Source organism: Ruditapes philippinarum, unplaced genomic scaffold (genome assembly GCF_026571515.1).
Source record: "Ruditapes philippinarum isolate M1 unplaced genomic scaffold, ASM2657151v2 ctg4364_1_1_1_1, whole genome shotgun sequence".
Taxonomy (NCBI): domain Eukaryota; kingdom Metazoa; phylum Mollusca; class Bivalvia; order Venerida; family Veneridae; genus Ruditapes; species Ruditapes philippinarum.
This window is the reverse complement of record NW_026853349.1, coordinates 59527-82404: the sequence shown is the minus strand read 5'-3', so window position 1 is coordinate 82404 and position 22878 is coordinate 59527. Positions and strand designations below refer to the sequence as shown.

Genomic DNA, 22878 nt, shown 5'->3' with positions numbered 1-22878 from the left:
ATACGTTTATTGAAAGTGAATGTTTTTGACCGTGGACTTCATATTCTGACCCTTACTGCATAGGGTTCGGATCTTTGGATTCTCTCATCTGAAATGTCTGAGAGAACTATCTAGCTTGAAGACCGGTGGCTCTACTCAGGTGCCCGCTCGTGTCTGGCATAATATAAACAGGACGCATCCGACGTATTCCTCTACCAGTTAAGCTGGAAAGTCACCGTATGACCTTACCAGTGTCGGTCTGACTTATAATACAACAACAACAACAACTTTACACTTATCGATAGCTTCAAATTATTAAATTGTGCTTTGATATATCAGTTAATGTTAATGTCATTTCTAACATAATAAACACCATTATTAATATTTCATAAACAATACAATAATACAATCAAAATAACAAAATTTCTTTTTGTATAGGAAGGCCACAGGCCCATAATACATATGCGATACCAGTAATGTACAGTGATCTAGAAAATTGCACCAAACGTAAGTTTATAATGTTCTGAAACTCTCGATAAACTATTTAAACATTATAAAATGCAATATCAAAGTATTGTTGTTTATCTGCATATCATACTAGCCACATTTCTTGTAATGAAATATTTATCTTAAATAGTTTTTAACATCAACGAAAACGAGTTTTCAAACCGGAAAATCTTATCATTTGCTATCCGATGATAACAATGATAAATCTTAATTTCGCACGAGATTTTATACACAATGTAATGCTTTTTTTTACAATTTTAACAGATAGATAAGGAATTTTCGGACATACAAAATTATGCTCTTTCTGTCCTGTTTTCAGTTTGAGGTATTGCTTTTTAGTTTATACATAATTTATTTTAGTTCGAATTTATAGGAACCTTAAAACTCTCGATCCGTTACTGGAAACAACCTACGTTGGTATTTTATCTTTTGATAAACAATAGTGGCATTCATTTAGTAGCATAGTTTGTTTGTTGCTGTTCACTATATTTGGATAAATTCTCTTGGTTGTTCTATCAATGGGTTCTCCGGAGTTTGTTCCATTGTTATCTGTTTTTCTAAGTGTTTTGTCGTCTATTCCATTCAATGTCTTGTTGAATGCTATCTGTCATGTCACGTCTCTTTTTGTATGGTATGGTTCGTTACAATTTCTTGCTGTTTGTTCTGTTATCTTGTTAAACTCCCGACAATTTGTGTAGCCAGACAATACCTGCTTTTCTGTTTTTTCCGTTATACAGTATGTCTTGTTATATATATTGTTAGGTCTCTTATTGTCTTTTCCATTGTACTACATGTATATTGTTCCATGGTACTATACATTTTATTGCCGGTTCTGCTTACTTTTCTGTTCTATGTTATTTTTTGTTTGCTGTCAGTAATTTGTTGTTTCTTCCGTTCGTTACTTTTTTACGTTGCGCGTAGTCGTGTGTGCTAGTCAGTGATGGGACTGTTGTAGTTGCATATTCTGTAAAGTCATTGCTTCGTCTTTGTTGTAATGTGTTCTGTTAAGTGTTTTTGCATATTACTTTAGTTGTTCTATTATCGTTCCTTGTCTCCTGTTCCGTTTAGTTATCTCCTCTTGTCTGTATCGTTGCTGTTCTTTTGTCTTGTTCCATTAAGTCTCTTCCGTCACTTCCACTTCGTGTCTTGCTGTTTGTTCCACTCAGTGTCTTGTAGAATATTCCGTCAAGTATTTATATTCCTTATTTCCTGTTACGTGAATTCTGTTCTAACGTAACAACATAAAATATACCACCTTCAGGGGGGCTTTAAATTTCATAACTGTAGAGATATACAAAACACTAATCACATATGACGCAATGACATGTTGCATTATTTTATTTGTTTAACTTGTGTTACAATAGCCTAATGTTACGCCGTCACATTCAGTGCTTTCAGCGCTTTGATCTACATTGCATTGTCAACAAGCATATCACTTTCTTTTATCATCAAATTAAAGATAAGTTTCTCATGGAACTTAAAACGTTTCATTATGCATCATTGTCCGTTTATTTGCTTTAAATGTTTGAATTCGGGAAAAACGTATGCTTGTGATACTATAGTAGCTATTGAACATTTTGGAATTCAGTCTCGGTTTCAGGAAAATTCTACACGAAGATTATCACACAATCTGATATACCTAAGAATGCGGGGTACCCTCTACTAAATTTCCAGGATATGTTAAAGTAACGGCAAAGTTATCTATAAATTATAACTTAAATAGAGTAATATTCTCTTTGACGAGATATAAAAAGTCACGTGGGTTGGCTATCCGTAAAGGTGTTAAAATTTAATTGCATAATAATGTATATAGGACTTTCAAAAACAGTTATTATTCAGAGCGGGCGCTATGATGCAGTGGTAAAACTGTCTGTCTACCAATCAAGGGGTCGTGAGTTCGATCCTTTGCTGCTCCACTAAAAGAATGACAAAACCAGAACATAGAACGAATAGAACATAAAAACAAAGACAGTTAAAACGGTTTAACATACAGATACAGACTAAACGGACCAGAATTCAATACAAAAGACTTTACGGGAAATACATAACGGAGCATACAGAAAAAGACGCCACCTGGCAGATACAAGACAACGAATGGGTCAGACAGGACACAAAACGGAACAGACATAATGGAACAAGGTATGAAAATTATCATTATATTTATTTTCATACCACTCGATGAAAATAAATCCTGTATTTATAGAAGAAACTTGTATATCCTCTATATATTTTTTAAACATTGATAAGTATGCAGTTAACTCTTATGATTTATCAATTTCGACCTTGAACTTACGTCATAACGTTGCATGACAACCTTGTGATCACAGAAGCCTAATTTTCATTTTGTACTGATCAAAATGTTTGTGTATCTTGATGTCAGACCGACATTTAAAACATTCCCGAGACTTACTTAGGTTGTTGTGATCAAAAGTGGGGCGTAATCTGAATTTGAAAAACCATTTACTTAAGTACGAATTAATTTAAACAGAGCATCACGTAAGACAAGAGATGTCTATTAAGCGACTTACAATTACCAATTACGAGTAGTTTTAACAAGATATGCATATCAGTCGAAAATTTGAGCCCCCCATCTCGCACTTGCCCTGGGAATGCTGCTTGTTTCAATAAATTAAAGTAAACATCTCTATAAAAAGCATATTTTGAAATACTGAAATTGAAATCTAAGTGGCGGCATGGCCTAATGGTTAACGCGTGGGACTAGTTATCTAAGGGGAGCTATCCGCGCGGGTTCGAACCTTGTCAGTGGCAAGCCGTTGGTTCCTTGAGCAAGAGGCTTTACACTCATTGCTTAGTACTGGTTGGTTCCAGGAATGGATTCGAAAGTGTGTCTATAAGCGAAAACTTTCTACACATTCGAACTAAAATGAAATCTGTATAAATCAAATACATTTTGTATTGATGAAAACAAAAGAAATGTTATTATGAAAAATTGCGCCGACCTATTTTATCCTGAAACACTTACATTTTCAAGGTCTTTGAAATATTTTACATAAATATCAGACCTTACATTTTTTTTCAATATACAACGTAGTTTTGAGCTAAATGCGTATGAATCCAAACCAGCATAAAAATGTCAAAGGAGATGGGTCTAATAAGAACACGAGGATGCTCTAGGAATGCTAAATCTGCCCACAGACAAAGTACTGGTAGGTAAACATGTTCCGTGGTTTGTATTAGTATATTCTTACTTTTCGGTAGGCATCAGTTACTTGATAAAAGTCAGATTTATATAGAAAGACATGTTTCATATAAAATGCTCAACTGGTTTATTACTTTTTGTATCAAAAACATGAATAACAAAAAATAAACAACAAACAATCATTATCTTTACAAAAGACAATATGTGGTTCAATCTTTGCTAGGTACTTGTCGGGAAATTACCGAGAAAAGGATGGCAAATATTCCGTAAATTTACCGGAAAACATGAAGGAAACAAAGAGTCATCGGCCGAAAAACGTAGCACTACATCTATGGAAGATTGTTCTTCAAGCGAATATTGAATTTGCTTACAAATGTAAATCTAGACAAAAGATTTGTATTACATCAAATAATTGAAATCCTCCCACTTGCTCATTGCACGAGTTTTCCATGTTTTGTTTTGTTTACAAGGCATGTGTATTATCATACTCGTAACTATAACATGTACATATTCAACTAATCACATTGCCTCACCTTTTCATGGTCAAGGTCATATTAAAAAGGTACATAAAGATCATCCGTCAAACGCTGTCTCTAACCATGTTGTAATATTTTTTAAACACTTCAAGCACTTTAATGACGTCATTCATCCATCTTGTAAGTTTGCAGGATTGAAGATCAAGATAAGTGTATTTCCATAGAATTAAGCGCAGTAAGTTGACCGGAAACATGTGATATGTAACCAGAACAGAGCACGTGAGCGTCTCTCGTTTAAAACATCCGGTTTATATTCACAATACACTACATCCGGTTTATATTCATAATACACTTTCTGTTTTGCAACGAATTAAATTGTTCTTAATTATGCCATTATCTGAGACAGTTAACTAACCGGAAGCACATAATGTAGCCGAATGAAGAGCATGTAAAGCGTCGTTTCATAACATCCGGTTAAAATTTTCTCGTCTGCAACATATAAACAATATAAAGGGCACTTCCGGGACTTTTTGACATCCTAATTAATTGTGTTACATCCGTTATCGAGAATCTTTTGACAAACTTCTGAATGTTTTCACGATTTTTCTTTTCCCGCTACTTAATAATGATCCTTTCTTTGGTGCTGCAAGGCCAGCTCTTGCCATAATTTTGTTGTGATGTTTGGAATCGTCAGTTTTAGAGACTGGACATCCCTCCGTTGCTAGCCACTCAGCGTCCATTTTAAAATCATAATCTAAAAGTAAAAATAAAATGTACTATTTTCGGTCTTTTCCAGTTAGTGGTGCAGAAATCGTACATGCGTCGCCAGAAAGGTTTCAATTACTGTCTTTAAGAAAACTATTAAAACCGTAACAGGTCGTTTAATACAATTTACCAGTGCTGTTTAATATGTAAGTTAATGAATATGTAATGAAAATTAAGTCAATATCCCATACTCGAATCTTTGGACACATCAATCATGAATTAAAAAAGAATCGCAAAAATCAGTAATCTAAGTAATATCTTGCCAGAAGCAGGATCTTGAATTGATTTTTCCCTCTATCCCAGTACTAAATTACGCAATAAATTAACGTGATGACAATATAAAGTCGTCTTTGCATTAATAATAATACATTTGAAAATATATATTTCTTTTTGTTTTAGTTAAACTACAATAAGTTCATACGACGAATCGACGATTTATTTTCAGTACAGATATCTTAAATTATACCTGTTTTTAAAAGGCGTCGAGCAATATTTCCAATATGAATTTTATTGCAATGCGCAGCCGCAAAGAAGCACGTCATGCCATTGGATGTTGTTTTATTGACGTCACAATGAAGGTCCAATAAAATGTCTGCAATTTCATTCCAGCCCCTTTGCAGCGCTCTATAGATTGGCGGATTTCCCACAGCGTCCGGTAAATTAACGTCAGCTCCTGAGAAATGTAATTATTCTGAAATTAATCTTGTGTGACAAAATGTTCAAAAATAACTGATCTAAGAAAGTCAATTTCATTGTTTAGTTTAAACATAGTTTATTTCAAACAAGTATACACATTTACAATTTACAAACAGAACTTTACAACACATGAAATGAATGAAAAAGGATCAGAACCGAAAGCTGATGCTTATATAGGTCTTATCCTAGTTTTTATTTGCTAAATATTGGTAGTGTGTATATGTATGTACATGGATATGCTTGAAAGTACAATGAGTAATTATGTAATAAGAATGAATTTTATATTATATACAAAACATATGAGATCGTTGTTGGTCAGAAGAAGGTTTTGTAAAATAATCAACTATCTGAAAAGAGAGGAAAAGAAGAAATAAGATAGCAAAGAAAAGAAGATATTTCAAGACGGCACTAACAGTATGGCATTGATAAAAGAAGGGTATCTGGAGTTAATCGCTTGCTTTTGCTGATATAATCTTGAACAGTAAGAAAAATATTACAGTTAGTATTATCACTCATGTTACAGTCGCCATGTAGTAGTGTGTGCAACGTCATTGGCCACTGTCAAACAAAACACACACTCAGCCAATCAAAATGAGTCTTACATAATAAAGAATTGAAACAGGCTTTGAAACAGAAAAATAAGCAACAAAAAAACATTTGTTAAAATTAAACAGATCTTCTATCATTCAATCAATTTGAAAAATGAGAAATATGAAAATGATCGATAGAAGTGCCTGAAAGGTTTCATGTTACAGAAATTTTGTGCGGTGTATGTCAAGTACATTGTAATTGTTTTTGAATTTGTTGAATTGCCAATCATATGTTGATATAATAATGTAATATATGTCTGACAATAAGACGACGGTGTTACATTTACAATGCCATATGAATAGTGACGAATATCGTTTACAGCACCATAATCCGTATAAACAAGGGAGGTCACTCCCAAAGCATTTCGTGATGATCACTCTTTATCTGGATTTGAAGTATTTCAATAATGTTATGATCACGAATGATCTGGATGTCGAGATAACCTATTTAAAGAAATCCAATGTGTTATCATTAATTTATCAGTTATGTAAGTTATATTAATATAAAGTTTAAATACATATCAGATGTACATAGCAATTTTTCACATCATAAAGGTTCTAAAACGTTTTTAAATACGAGTTAAACCGGTTACGCAATTATTATATGGTGTATACAATTTGAAATTTAAGATCACTTATTTCTCGTGATCATTTCACTGTTTGCTTATTTCATGTTTTGATAATGTTCATCTTATTTCGTACATTTTCAGTAGTTATTATAATGTTTATGATTTTTGTTGTTGTGTGTATCGATCTTTTATTCTTGGGTTGTTCGTAATCTTTTTGTAATTCTAAGAAAAACACATTTTAAGTATATTAGTGTTTTTTTCTCATTTTAACAATTCTTATTATTTTATCGTGTCTTTAGGCAGTATGTATGTGTGAGAGTTGGTGGGGGATGGGGAGGGGGAGGGATGCGGTATGGTGGAAGGGGGCCCTATTGCATCTAAAGCCCGCCGATTGATATTCTATAAAAAAAATAGTGTAAAAACCAATATTATACCACATATTCGGAACAATACTGATAAATCTAGTGTTATCAACGTGCGCGAGTCTCAAAATAGATTGAGGCTTGTCTATTTGGCAAACATGAAAAAATAAATAAATAAATTAAATAAAAAAATTAATAAATAAATAACGCCGCACCATGTGGGCATTTCAAAATATCCCTGATTACTGTTTTGATTTTGCTGACTTAAAAGTGTGGAGATACAATCTAAAAATTTTTTTTCAACGCACTCAAAATGGGCAAACCTTAAAATTAAATTGTTTTTTGACATCTAAATGAATGTCGTCATTTGAATAAATTATGACCGGTTTACGGCAGCGCTGATCTCTTTAAAGATTTGCATGACACAAAATCACTTTATTGTAAAACCTTCGACAATAAACTGCGAAAATACAAACAACTTTAGCAGTTCTTGTTGACAACTGTATAATTTATTGCTTAGCCCTAACGCATGTTTCCAATGTACGCTAGTAAATAAATCGACGAATTACAGTACTTGAAGTCTGAATTGATGTGGATAAATGTAACAGTATTTATTCCTTCTTTCATTTCTTCAAGTGCTCCTTGACAGCAACTTGCAAATTAAAAGCGAACAACAGGATTTTAAGGCAATAAACAACGCATCAACCAATGGGGAAGAGCCTTTTAACGTGACTTTAAATCCTTATTTTAACTGAGATATTTGAAATTGTTTCAATTTGTTTAAATATATTGTGTCTGAAGCATGCATAGGCGACAATGGAAGGATGTGGTAAAATTATGACGTCACGAAAATGTACCCGGATTTAAGGCCAAAATTCAGTATGAAAATAAAGTACAAATCTAATTTGATTGTTTACATTGTCAAAGTGAAAATTAAAACATTTCTTCTACTAAGCAACAACAATACGACAGTGTTACAATGACATGAAAATATAGACACATAAATTATGGGGTCTCTCTTACATTGTGTACACCGGTATTACTGACCTGTGTGAAACCACTCCAAGGATGATGGGAACGCACTACTTTTTACTTGGCGGCTTGAACAACGAAGTGATAGAACAAATCGCAAATGTGGCCAGTTGAATAATAAACTTTTTTCATACTCTGCTGGCATAATAGCCATTACAACATTTTTACACAAAACATGCACCAAACACTCCTTCTGACAATCCTTTATTGGTTTCACAAACCCAGTTTCGTTCAAAACGCATGATAGTATTTCGTCGATTGTTAGTTTTAATTAAAACCGAAAGTGAAAGTAGTTTTGAATATTTGAATTGGAACTATCAATATTGCACTTGCAAAATTAAACTATGGAAAACAGAGATCCCTTGAAAGCAATGAACGATTTTAATCACTTGAAAAGATATATTGTGGTTCATAAAATCAAATTGTCATCCCTAAGCGGACTTCTTTCTGTCGGAGTCATTTTTACCCTCATTTGGGGTGAGTAATGCGTCGTATGACACAGGTCGATATTTGAGAGACCGGTGTGTATACAATGGTCTCTCTTATGCATTATGGTATCGATTGATTGGTTAAGGGAACAAAATGCTAAAAGTATGACATGGTTGTTCTGACACAAGATTTAGGTAACAAAACACTAAAAGTTAATGCAGATGATCGGCAAATTAATAAATAGATCTAAGTAATGACTGAACAAAAATTAATAAATTATTTTCTAAAATATAAAAGAATAATGAATATATCTCATGATAATAAACCTTTTTTTCTTTTCCTTGTTGATGTAATTTTGGCATATGAAATGCATTGGCAGTAAAAAAAAATGAGCCTCCTAATGTCAAAACCAACATAATGGGTTTGCGACCAGCATGGATCCAGACCAGCCTGCGCATCCGCGCAGTCTGATCAGGATCCATGCTGCTCGCTATCAGTTTGTTTACTTGTAATAGGGTCTGTAAGCGAACAGCATGGATCCTGATCAGACTGCGCGGATGCTGGTCGCAAACCCATTATGTTGGTTTTGTCGTGACGCGGCTCATATATGTTCATATAGAACAGCACCCTTAAGTTTTTAGATATCAATTAAAGACACATATGTTAAAGGAGAACGCCTCCAGATTCATGCTAATTTTCATGAACATTTGAAAATGTATTTAACAGTATAATATTGTGAAGTTACCAAAAGAATGCAATTTACACATTATCAATGGCACTTACAACCCATGTAAATTACCAAAAAGATGTCAAAATATGCAAAATTAACACTTACTGCATTAGTAACGCAGTAGAAATATAGTTATAATTATTGAAAAATCGATCATTATTACTAGAATTTTTATTTTTTATACTTTTCCTAAATTCTTAGTTCATTTTTGTCAGGTTTGGTTTTATCGAAATATTTTTGCTCATCTGGAGGCGTGCAGCTTTATCAATATCGAATTTCAAAAAAGAGGTGCACATTATGTAATGACGTCATCATTATCTGCGTTCTTTGATAAAGGGAATGAACATACCCGCGTCGCTCCGAACAAACTGGAATGAATTGCACTTTAACGGACTCGTTAACATTTCTGTTTTATCTAAAAGATATCTCGCTACCATTGACCGACTGAAATTATACGGTCAATGTCAAGGTCTCTTTCTAAATTTGTTCGCGTAGCTATCACTTTACGATAAAATAAAGTGATATCTACACTGATCTAATTTTAAGTTTAAAGTTGCACGCCTTCAGACGAGAAAATAGTTAAAAATATACTATGCTCATCATTGAGTAAAATATTTTAATCAAAGGGATTTATAAAAATATATGACATTGTTATGTTTTATTCGAAAGTAAGAAACTATGTATAGGAAGCTGCGTTCCATTTTACGGTACAAGTCAAATTTGTTCTGTCTTAAAAAAGCTGCCAGTTTTTTAAATGACACTTCATATTGTGACCACCTTTAGTGTGTAGAATTTTATACATTAACATATCTACTTTGTGTGAAGTCAAAACATGTTTACTTTATATTTACAAAGAGACTGTGTGGCAATTATCAATATTTTTCTAATTCCAAAATTGAGCATAGTGTATCTTTAAGAAATCATCATTTTAATACAAACAAAGCAGTTATTATTTCTTTTAAATTTCAACGTTCAGTGTAACGCGTTGCCAATATTGTACGGAAAATATGACCGATTAAAATTATGATTGTACTGCGTTATCTTTTCGCCGTTACGTATGAAGAAGAGACTATTACTGCATATCTTAACGTACAAAAGTATTGTGTGAACTGCTGACAGATGTCTTGTTAATTTTGTAACTTTTACAACCTTTTTCCAATTTTCAATACTTTTTCTTTAGCCCTTTCAGTGGCAATTGATTCTGTGGTCGAGTGGTTCAGGTCAATGACTTTAAATCACTTGCTTCTCACGGCTGTAGGTTCGAGCCACGCATGCGTCGTAGGATTCTACATGTGAGAAAACTATCCAGCTAGCTTACGGAAATCAAGAATGAGATGTTTGTAGAAGAAGCCACAATGAGGAATTGGAAATAGATTTTGAAAATATTGATCGAAATAACGAAATAATTTTTAAAAAAATGATTAGAATGAAATGAAACTTTGTTAGTGAGTCTTAAGTATAAATGTGCATAATAAAAGCCAAGATAATGAGCTAATGGCAGTTTTCAGAAACATCTAAGACAAAGGAGGAATTCGATTATTGTGATCGCTCTGATTCAATACCACATTACAATCTCGAATACACAAGATGAAAAAATAAATCGAAGGATTGATAATGTTGCTGAGATGATAACGAGTGGTGACAGTGGAAAGTTTGGTGCCAGTAATAAAATGTGGTGACAATGTGGTAATAATGTGGTGATTTGATGGTGATAAAAATTCACCAATAATTACAGAACGATTTAACGATTTCTCACCATATTTTACTAGTAGTTTAACAGCGTCTAGTTGACCACGTGTCACAGCTGCCATCAGTGGCGTCTCTCCATTAAAACCACAGATATTGACGTCTGCTTTACCTATATAAATATACGTGAAGTCAGTGTTGAAAATAATATTACAGAAAAAATTCAAAAGAAAAAAAAAATCTAAAAAAATCAGATGAAAAGTCCTGTTCCAGAAAATAATAACTTCATATTTCAGAAAACCATTTATATACCACTATGCATGTATCAATAAGAAATCATTATTATATGTTATTATATAAATGCATGGTTATTAAATATCTATCTTGTATTGCAGAGATCAGTTTCAAAGTAGAAACTTAAACTAAACCTCCAACCCCCCTTAGTAGTTGTTCGGGCGAGTTTGATTTTTTTACTCTTTAGTTTATACAAATTTATTTTAGTTTGATTGTGTCGGAAGCTATAAGCTTATTGAAACACACTCGAATCCGATCCTGGAGCCAATCAGTACTAAGCAATAAATGTAAAGTTTCTTGCTCAAGCAAACAACGGCTTGCTCCTTGAAGGGTTTGAACCCTCGCGTTTAGCAACCCATAGATTACTAGTCCGGAACGTTAACAACTCAAGACACTGGATTACTGGATTAATCGAAATAGTTATTTTTATTATATGCTTGTTAATAAAATACTGATAAATATCGAGGAATTAAAATACGTATTTTCATTTTGCGAATTTTCACTGTAAAAAAATATTTTTCACTACAGTGAAACATATTTTCTTTTTTTTTCTATCAATTAACATAGGGCCTATATATCTAAACTCACCATCCTTGAGAAAAACCTCAGCAATGTCAAGGTGACATTTCTCAATAGCTTCGTGTAATGGCGTGTTACCAAGAATATCTTTCTGATTCGGGCTACATCCGGCCTCAACTAACTGTACAGCGGGGTCAAGCTGTCCGTATCGCGCCGAGTAGAAGAGCAATGATCTATTTTTAGAATCAACCGCATCAACATCCCCGCACAAACAGGGTCCACTCGAATAACGTATCCCTTCTAAATGTTTGGAACGCGAGCGTTTCCGGAATCGGCTGATAACACTTCTAGGACTTGTAGATGTTTCGGACAGACTCCAATTCGACTCGGACACAACCGATAAAGATCTGACAGGAACGCTCTGCCGGTGCACCGAATATTTTGAAGCAGCCGACATGCTCCACATCGACTGGCTGCGCTTGATTTTCTCTACAACCATTTTTGCCGGTGTCTTAGTAGAAAACACCTATGAAATATACAATGTACATAAGATTGATGATTAAAAAAATCCTGAAAAATGTACAAAGATAACAACTGATAAGTTATCAATGTGAAAGTTATATTTATAGCGATACGCATGAATTATGATATCCGCTTTCTCTCTTTTTTTTTATTCAAGATCCGTTTAAGAATATGTTCACTGGATTTGAATTGCAAATTACATAACCAATACTTAATGTTTCATGTAAAATCAATTTCATTGACAATCAATAACTAACACCGTTCGAATCGTAACATTTTAATTTGAGGTAACGTATTTAAAAACAAAAAGGCCCTTTGGCAAATTACTTTCAGTAACATATTAACATTTCATATACATATTATATATATGTAAAATACTTTATGTACACCTTTCATTCATGATTTCCGATTCATATAAACATTTTTATTGGATGTTTTACAACCGGAAGTAGATAGGTCAAAATTAATGTCATTTTAAACTATTATCCATCGTTAATATAGGTCATTTGGTCATTTAGTTTCAGTGGTCGGAAATAACCCTGAATCAGCATGTTTTAACGCTTAAACCTGCTTAATTGAACACCATTGCCACCAGTATAGAGCCTGCTCGGACTTCACGTCTATGCAGTCCGGCCAGGCTCGAAACTGCTGGCTGACTTATTTCAAATTTTCATCTTAATATCCCCGAAATTAATAATGGACTGTTCCAAATATGGAAGCTGGACATGTCCATTTAAGAAATTCCGGAGGTTTGTTCTGCGTTAAATGATAAACGCAGAAGAATGATTTAAATTCAGGTTTTCTACTTAGCTATGTAGATAATAAGAAATTAAATAAACTGGTTAAAAAAGAATGTAAAGGACATTTTACAGATGTACGAAGATACTACGTCAATCATGACTCGTAATTAGGTAATTATCTAAATATATCAACGGTGATGGTTTAATTAATTAAAAATTTCACATAAGACTTTGATTAAAAATGTTGACATCATCAAAATCTAATTTTTGAGAATTGCGGAGGCTTTGTGGTTCATATAATATATCTGCCACTAAAATAAGATGGTATTGGTTCGAGTCATACTGGTAACACGGCCTTGTATGTCTGATAATGATAATAATGATATTAATAATAATAATAATAATAATAATAATAATAATAATAATAATAATAATAATAATAATAATAATAATAATGATAATGATAATAATAATAATAATAATAATAATAATAATAATAATAATAATAATTATAATAATAATAATAATTATATAGTTATAAAACAATTTTCAAACATCGTAGAATATGTAAAACATGTACTGCAAATATTTGTACATATTATATGTAATCATTAAAATATATACATTTATTTCTTATTGAAAAATGTGACTAAGACTTTTATAGAAAATAGATATTTAATTCCTCCATTATTTTCATGAAATGTTAAATTCGGTAATTTCTTTATAAATAATGTTTTTTGGAACTTACAAAATTGACAAATTTTAATTTGAGCATCATATTTAAGATATAAAACCATAAAAAATGTGTTACGGGATCTTTAAATATGCCGGAGCTATGATATTAAGCTTCAGTTAAGGTAAGCCGGAGATATGATTTAGGTCCATTTAATGTTAATAGGAGCGTTGATTTGGCTTGAGTTAAGCCAAGCCTGTGCTAAAAGTGAGTACCGTTTAGCATATATATAATAGGTATATGTTACCGATGTTAACCTTTGTCACCAGCTTAGGCAAGCCGGAGCTAAGATTTAGCACTAGTTTAGGCAAGACGAAGCTAAAATTAAGCACCAGTTTAGGCAAGCCGAAGCTTAGATTTAGCACTAGTGTAGGCAAGCCAAAGCATAGATTAAGCACTAGTTTAGGCAAGCCGGAGCTAAGATTTAGCAATAGTGTAGGCAAGCCAAAGCATAGATTAAGCACTAGTGTAGGCAAGCCAAAGCATAGATTAAGCACTAGTGTAGGCAAGCCAAAGCATAGATTAAGCACTAGTGTAGGCAAGCCAAAGCATAGATTAAGCACAAGGGTAGGCAAGCCAAAGCATAGATTAAGCACTAGTGTAGGCAAGCCAAAGCACAGATAAAGCACTAGTGTAGGCAAGCCAAAGCATATATTAAGCACTAGTGTAGGCAAGCCAAAGCATAAGCACTAGTGTAGGCAAGCTAAAGCATAGATTAAGCACTAGTGTAGGCAAGCCAAAGCATAGATTAAGCACTTGTTTAGGCAAGCCAAATCAAGCACTAGTTTAGGCAATCCGGAGCTAAGATTAAGCACTAGTTTAGGCAAGACGAAGCTAAAATTAAGCACCAGTTTAGGCAAGCCGAAGCTTAGATCAGTTCCAGTTTAGGCAAGCCGGAGCTAAGATTTAGCCTTAGTTTAGATAAGCCGAAGCTAAGATCTACCCAAGTTAAGGCAAACGGAGTTAAGATTTAGCGCCAGTTAAGGCAAACCGGAGCTAAGATTTAGCACTAGTTTAGACAAGCCGGAGCTAAGATTAAGCACCTGTTAAGGCAACTCGGAGCTTTGTTTTAGCACCAGTAAAGGCAAACCGGAGCTAAGATTTAGCACCAGTTTAGGCAAGCCGGAGCTTAGAATAAGCAACGTTTAGGCACACCGGTCCTAATATTTAGCACCAAATTAAGTAAACCGCAGCGGATATTTCGCTCAGGTTCAGGTGAGTGGGAGCAAAAGTTTAGCGTTGGTTTCAAAAAGCCGATGCTAAGACATTAGAACTACCTTTTTGATGCGGCCTTTTCACTTCTTAAATATTTCAAAATATAGTGAAAGAGAAAAATGTTATACCTTATTCAACCAATTTAATCCAAAGTTTAAGTAGCTCTACGATAAACGTGTTGACTATATCACGAATGTTTTGGAAAATTTTAGATAACGTTCATTTAATATATGAACTCACAAGTTTATCTACGCATGCGCAGTAACAATTTAAGTACACGCGTATTTCGACGGTAAGAAAAATGTCCAACCTAAAAGTTAAGAGAATTATGAAAAAAGATAAGTAAAATAAACGGATTAACCTCAATATTTTGAAATAGTTTGGTTATTGTTTTATTGATACCAGGATACGTGGTTCTACATGTATTTATTTTATATGTTTAAAGCAAAACAGTATTATCAGTATACGCATAAAGAACCACTTAGAACAGTGTTACATGGTATTAATCTACATAAGACAATCTGACAATTTCAATTATATTAACAAAGACCTACATGATCTTTTTTTCATTTTTATCATTTAAAGGTAAAATATATATTTCTAAGAATTATTATTAAGAAATATGTCTTCTATGTAAGTGAAAAATTATTATTGAACTCATGTCTTTTCAACATTAAAGGGACTCCACTGAGGTTTTTTGACATGATGGGACTGGAAATATTTATTCTGAGATTTTTGTTCCATTAAATATAGGTCTGGACTAGTCAATTTTGAACACACTCATTCATTGCCCTTGTTTTTCCAGAATAATAATTTTTATTGTGCAAATTGCATGAACCCTAAAAAAAGAAAAGCGTTGCAATGCTTTTAGTCAAATTGGGCTAAGAACCTCACACACAAATCGATATTCAATTTAATTTTGATTATATTTCTGTTTTATCTTCTTTGCAGGATTTTACAATTTAAGTGTTTCGCATGATCTATGTAAAAAATTCAATTTTTATGTTGAAGGCATTTTGGCCTCAGTGAAGCTCCTTTAACCTTTTGGAACCGAAAGTGATTAGCCAATGCTGACAGCAAAGTGCTACACCAGCCTTAACATCCATGCAGCATGGTCAGACTATATACTCGTACTTTCCGCTTTGATATTGAAATCCCTTAAATGAAAATGGACTGTCCCAAATTGAAAGCTTGGCAAAATCCATTACACAAATAAATCAGGTCATGGGTAAAAAGTAGATTAATGATTACATACTACGGTATTGTTGACTTATATTTATATTATGTCAAAAACGGCATGCTGTCCCAGGTCAAGTTAATTTGGCGTCAGTCACGTACAAGGCAAAAATATATATATTTATAAATAACATATTAGAAATGACCTTGAGTGGACTAGGACATACTCCATGGTACTAAGTTATCAAGTTTAATAATCGCTGCAATGATTTTAATTATGCCCATATAATTAAGTGAAGTATACTGTTCAAAGCCATTCTTACAATCAATGTGCTCTGTTTAGACAATCTGCCAGGTCCAAATGCCTTATTAAAGTAATAAACAACCATTTGGCCGTCAAATATGGCATTGCGAAAATGTCAGCCATTTCAAAATATCTAAACTGTCGACAAGGTACTCAATTTCGACTTACTTTACCGTAGTGAAATTTTAGAACGCAATCCTGCGTAGCTAAGAAATCTTTCGGCGTATCTGTATTGACCTTTTTAAATCTTTCAGAACGAGGTTAATATCTGCGCCGGTGCTCGTAAGAATGATAAATTTATGTGATTTACAATCATGAGCATCGGGATGACATTGGACACCATCAAATGAAGGTCATTAACTGTCAATGAACTATTAGACTTACACTAACTTATCCATATCTCTTCAAAGTTGTTAACATCATTATAAATACTTGTAAAACATTAAGTGTAAGTTGTCCGGTTAAAGTAGTCAAGAACGGCAGTAATGCAGACGCAAACTAAGTACATGCAACCTACTTTTTTTTTTAAATCTTCAAATGCGAATCTGAAAAGAGGTAAGCATGTTCCGTATCAAGTAATGATCTATAAAGTTTTAAACCAACATAATGGGTTTGCGACCAGCATGGATCCAGACCAGCCTGCGCATCCGCGCAGTCTGATCAGGATCCATGCTGTTCGCTATCAGTTTCTCTGCTTGTTATAGTGTTTGTAAGCGAACAGCATGGATCCTGATCAGACTACGCGGATGCGCAGGCTGGTTTGGATCCATGCTGGTCGCAAACCCATTATGTTGGTTTTGTCGTGACACGGCTCAATTATATAGTTATATACTACAAGATTGTAGCCCGAACGAGCACGGAGCCAATGAAATAGCGAGCTCGAAGAGCAGGTCCGGAAAGCGAACAACGGTATTTCAAAAGTGATGGTTTTGAAAATTTTGCCGGAAGTAAATCAAAATTATGGGGAAAAGTTTACCTTTCCTTCACTTTAATTTAGATATCATATAAACATGAAATTGCCGTCTTTTGAAAGTAAAAAGATAATGTATAGTAGCGTTGAGTGAATAGTGCGGCTGAAAGTGTAAAGTTCCAAGTGTGTAGTAATGTGTGTTGTTAGCCGCCGATGGGTTTAATAAATATGGACATAATAGTGGAATGTGCTATGACTTTTATCACTTTGAGGCTTTGACTTTTTCATATTGAACGATTGCACTAAATATCCATTCTGTGATCTTAATTTTGTAAAAACATTATGTTAAAATTTAGATAATTAATACTTCTCATTCTCCGTTCCTATTTGTTACAATGTAAAATACATGTTGTATTGAATTCAGTACTGTAATAAACACTATGATCTACTTTTTTTGTTTATTTAGCTAGTCATAATTGTATTCTTTTATTGTGATATTAGTGATTTTTGACTGTTATTTTTCAGTTTGTTTGTTTGTTATAACCAGTTGCATATTATATGCCTTGGTTTAATAAAAACTGAAACTGAAACTGTTACCCCATACAGTATTGACAGCCCATACTTATATCCTAAATCCTGAAAGAAAGAAAGAAAGAAAGAAAGAAAGAAAGAAAGAAAAACAAAGAAAGAAAGAAAAATGATCTGAAAACAGACGTAGTTAGATTATTCAGTTTTTATGCAATGCTGTAATATATTTAAAACCGCAAATAAAATATAAAAAAAACAAGTGGGCTCCTACGCTCGTATTTTTCTTCTGTTGCACTTCTGAAAATTATAATCAATTTACAATTTCACTATGTCTCAATGTTAATTTTAATTAATTCCTTTTGTAAAAAAAATCTTGATACATGAAAAGACAATCAGGGCGCGGTCGTTTGATGTACATAATTATTAATTTGTAAATTAGAGACCGACAACGTATTACGTCATATACGTGCAGTTTTTACGAATACTATGACGTAATTGTAACACAATTTAGACCACACGCATAATTAAGAGATGAACTTAAATGTTAATGAATATTTTATGTAAATATTAACCACGCTTTTCTTGTAAAACATGCATTTATCTACCTACTGTATTCACGGTATCCTGACGTTAATTTTCCTATTAAAAAAGGAGAATATGATATGGTAATATGATATATGATATGATATGATATGATATGATAGGATAGGATAAGATAGGATAAGATAGGATAAGATAGTATAGCATAGCATAGGATAGCATAGATAAATAGATAGACACCGACATTAAACATTCAGCTCGACATTCGATTTATCACTGTTGAGTTGGTAAGGGAAGCTGGCTAGACATTCAGCACGACGTTCAGCTCGACATTCGTTTTTTGTCTCCTTTTCGAATGTCGAGATGGGGATAGATCACAAATCACAAGTATTGCACATTTACCCTTTATTTATTGAATATGCCACACGTATTACACCTTAAATCATTTGAAACGCAAGTCACACACATTGTTTATTCATCCTTCATTAACTGGATATGCAACACGTTTAAAGCTCAAAGCCTTATTGACCGCAAGTCACATGTATTACATTTTTACATTTCATTTCTCGAATATGCCACGTGTTTTGCAACTCAAAGCCATATTTACTGCAAGTCACGCGTATTACATATTCACCTATCATTTATTGGATATATCAGCCGTATTGCATCTCAAAGCCTTATTAACCACACATCACACGTATTGCACATTTACCCTTTACTTATCGAATATGCCACACGTATTACACCTTAAGTCATTTGAAACGCAAGTCACACACATTGTATATTCATCCTTCATTAACTGGATATGCAACACGTTTTAAACTCAAAGCCTTATCAGGCGCAAGTCACGCGTATTACAAATTTACCTATCATTTACCGGATAAATTACACGTATTGCAACTCAAAGCCTTATTAACCGCAAGTCACGCGTTTTATACATTTACCTATCATTTACCGGATATATTACACGTATTGCAACTCAACGCCCTATTAACCGCAAGTCACGCGTATTACACATTCACCTATCATTTATTGGATATATCACCCATATTGCACATTAAAGTCTTAAAATTCAAACGCAAGTATTGCATAATTACCTTTCCATTACCGGATATGACACGACACAACTATTGCACCTTTAAAGTTAAAATTTGCAAGCCATACGTACTGTACGCTTACATTTTATTGACCGCAAGCCACACGTATTGCATATTATCTCGGTAATAACACATTCATTATACAATCCAGTTATTTTGACGTCAAATATGTCCCCTATTACATTTATATTATCGTAAGAGTCAACAAAACTTAGATAAAGCGCAGTATTTGATGTTCAATTATTTATCAATATGTAAATATTATCATAAATTGTAAACAGCGAGACAGTACAATTTTTGAACCGATAATTTCAACTTTTAGACAATTTCTTTTAACTGTTTTTTTTATCATTATCAACAGTAGGTATTATAAATATTTTTATATAGATCTACGTAGTTTAGTCCCATTTTGACTATAACAATATGTGTCATTGGAATCGGAAAATATTTGCCTTAAACATGGTTTGTGTTAATTACTCAAAAAGTTAAAAGATATAACGGAAAAACAATTAAGTCATGGGCGCGACCATAGGTGGTGAACCAGCGTTACCGTAAACAAATGTCACGTGATCACCTACACTGCCTTCCCTTTTCCAGATTCTATTAGAAATCATAGTTTTCGTCAGTTTTTCTACGTACGTTTTTGTTCAAGAAATAAATATGTACATTTGTTTTTCAGATATAAGTTATAAATAAAATATTGAGAATTTTCGATGAAAGAAAATTCTTTTTCTAACTTTCCGTATTTCCACTGTAAAAAATATTTTTCACAAAGAATCATATTTTCCATATTTTCACTGCTATCTTGCCGGACGACTTTTTTTTCTAAAGTTCAGCCATTATACACAAATTAATAGGGCAGTATCGAAATACGGGATTTATTTTATATCATGGTATGAAAAATATCATATTTCAATCGTGGCTTCCGCCACTCGAGAAATATTTATTGTTAACCACTCGATGAAATTATAGTAAAAACTTGACTATGTATTGTTTAACCTTACTAATTTAGAAGCAGAAACGGAATGATTACGTGTTTGTATTTATTGCAGAACAAAACTAACCTTAATCACATGACTAGGTCAATACACTTTGTAGCTTACTTAAAGCTCCACGCCTCCTGAGATAAGCCAATATAATTCAAGAAAATCAAACTTGAGAAAAATACATTGAAATTTTAATGAAATAAAAGAAAGAAAAAAAAAGATTCAGGGTACAATTAATAATTTCAATGTTAAGTGCGATTATTGACAGACTTTGCCGTATCTTTTATCATAGTATTAATGACTGTGTTACTAACACATTAAAGGCTGCTTTTGCAAATTTTGACCTCCATTTTTTGGGTAATATCATGTCATGTATTTGATATTGTATAAATGTATCAAAAGACATTTTGCTTGTCGACAGCCAATACTTTTTGAAACTTTGAAACCTTGGTAAGTTACATGGGCTTTTAGTCCCGTTTGTAACGTGTAAATTATTTTTCTTTGTTCACTTAACAATGTTTTTATCTTCTAGACATTTTAAAAAATTTCGTGCTGCAAAATTTAAAAAAAAAACCCAAACAACAACAACAACAACAACAACAAAAAAAAAAGAAAAAAAAAAAAAAAAAAAAAAAAAACGAAAAAAAAAACAAAAAAAAAACAACAACAAAAAACGAAAAAAAAAAAAAAAAAACAACGTCTAAATTTATTTATACAAGTTGAATCGATGAAGAAATATTGTCTACCTTAGCGGAATTCAAATCTCGAGGGGAATTAAAACATTCAAGTTTATTGAAACATTTGTAAACTTATCAACTCCCCTTACATATACATGTACACGTTTTTCAACCATTTTACTTTCTAATAGCACGCGTTTTAACAATTTTATATGCACTAACATGACTAGTTGTGCTGGAATTTTAGATAAACATTTCTTAATGGTTGAATGCACTGCACGAGCTCACTGCACATGTCTTAAACGAAATACGGTTCAATTATAAAATGATGATAAATCTGCATACAAAATCATATGTAATAATAATAATAATAGTAGTAATAGCAATAATAGCAATAAAAGCAATAATAACACTAAAACTATTAAAAATAATAATAACAATGATAATGATAATAATAATGATAATTATAATAATGATAATAATGATAATAATGATAATAATAATAATAATAATAATAAGGATAATAATAAAAATAATAATGTTAATAATGATAGTAATAATAATGATAATAATAATAATGATAATAATAATATTAATAATAATGATGATAATGATAATAATAATAATAATTATTATAATAATGATAAATAAAATAATAATGATAATAATAATAATAATAATAATAATTAAAATAATAATAATAATAATAATAATAATAATAATAATAATGATAATAATGATAATAATAACAAAAATGATAATAATGATAATAATAATCATAAAAATAACAATAATAATAAAAATAATAATAGTTATAATGATGATAATGATAATAATGGTGATAATAATAATAATAATAATAATAATAATAATAATTATAATAGTATTATTATAATGTTGATAATAATGATGATAATAATAATAATAATGATAATAATGATAATAATAAATATTAATAATCAATAATCATAATAATAATAATCAATAATCAATAATAATATTAATCAATAATGCTGCCAATATATATAATCATTAAAATAAATAAATTAAATCATTATATTTGAAATAATAAAAAAAATAATACTAGCTTTAATAATAATCATTATAATAATGAAAACAGTGGAACAAAAAATATACTCGTCAAAAACAAAAAACTACCTCCCAGTGATTGCTCGGGCGTATCATGTAGATGTACAAAATAATAATAAAATCTTACCAGTTTCCCCAGCCCCGTCTGCAAGTGGACGGTCCAACTCGTTCTCGGGGTCAGACAATAGTCCCGTGTCGGCAAACATATCATAACAAGCATCTTCCTGTAGACAAATCTCGTCGTAGATATCGAACTTTCTTTGCCTTTTTAAATCCCGCCTTGTTGGTGGAACCTGCCAGTCGCTTTCGTTTCGTTTCTTCAACTTTGGTTTCATTTCTGCTTCTTTAGCTACATATGACTTAATATCGAGCTCGTTTTGGCTCCTTGGCGGGAAATTCTTCTGTCGTATGAAGACGTTTGTTTCGCTTGCAGATTTGGCAATGCGTCTTACACTGGATACGTCGTCTTTTCTGCGGTAATGATCGTCGTCGTCGTCGTCATTCTTACGACAACATAGATCTTTAAAACAACACGCGCAACAAATCAGCTCAAATAATCTTTGTAGG

At 32.4% G+C, this 22878-nt stretch overlaps 1 protein-coding gene across 2 annotated transcripts; it reads right to left on the bottom strand.

Annotated features, from left to right (window-relative positions):
- Nucleotides 1-1713: 1713 nt before the first annotated feature.
- On the bottom strand, nucleotides 1714-22677 carry LOC132736585 (histone-lysine N-methyltransferase EHMT1-like). 2 transcript variants are annotated; one of them, XM_060723741.1, is made up of 5 exons: nucleotides 22439-22677; nucleotides 11864-12320; nucleotides 11052-11153; nucleotides 5354-5560; nucleotides 1714-4876 (listed from the first exon to the last, which is right to left on the bottom strand). In XM_060723741.1, exons 1-5 carry the CDS (start codon nucleotides 22529-22531, stop codon nucleotides 4683-4685), a joined length of 1053 nt encoding a protein of 350 aa, XP_060579724.1. In that variant the 5' UTR covers nucleotides 22532-22677; the 3' UTR covers nucleotides 1714-4682. The 2 variants fall into 2 exon arrangements, with proteins under 2 accessions (XP_060579724.1, XP_060579725.1); XM_060723742.1 differs by lacking the exon at nucleotides 22439-22677 and adding an exon at nucleotides 15133-15284.
- Between the last annotated feature and the right edge of the window lie 201 nt (nucleotides 22678-22878).

What these genes read in the sequence shown, in the direction of transcription:
- LOC132736585 (XM_060723741.1), bottom strand. Translation starts at nt 22,531, where the DNA reads ATGCTTGTTATGATATGTTTGCCGACACGGGACTATTGTCTGACCCCG. An exon ending in AGACGGGGCTGGGGAAACTG is followed by an intron (nt 12,321 to 22,438) that starts GTAAGATTTTAT and finishes TATATTTCATAG; the next exon opens with GTGTTTTCTACTAAGACACC. An exon ending in TAAACTACTAGTAAAATATG is followed by an intron (nt 5,561 to 11,051) that starts GTGAGAAATCGT and finishes TACATTTCTCAG; the next exon opens with GAGCTGACGTTAATTTACCG.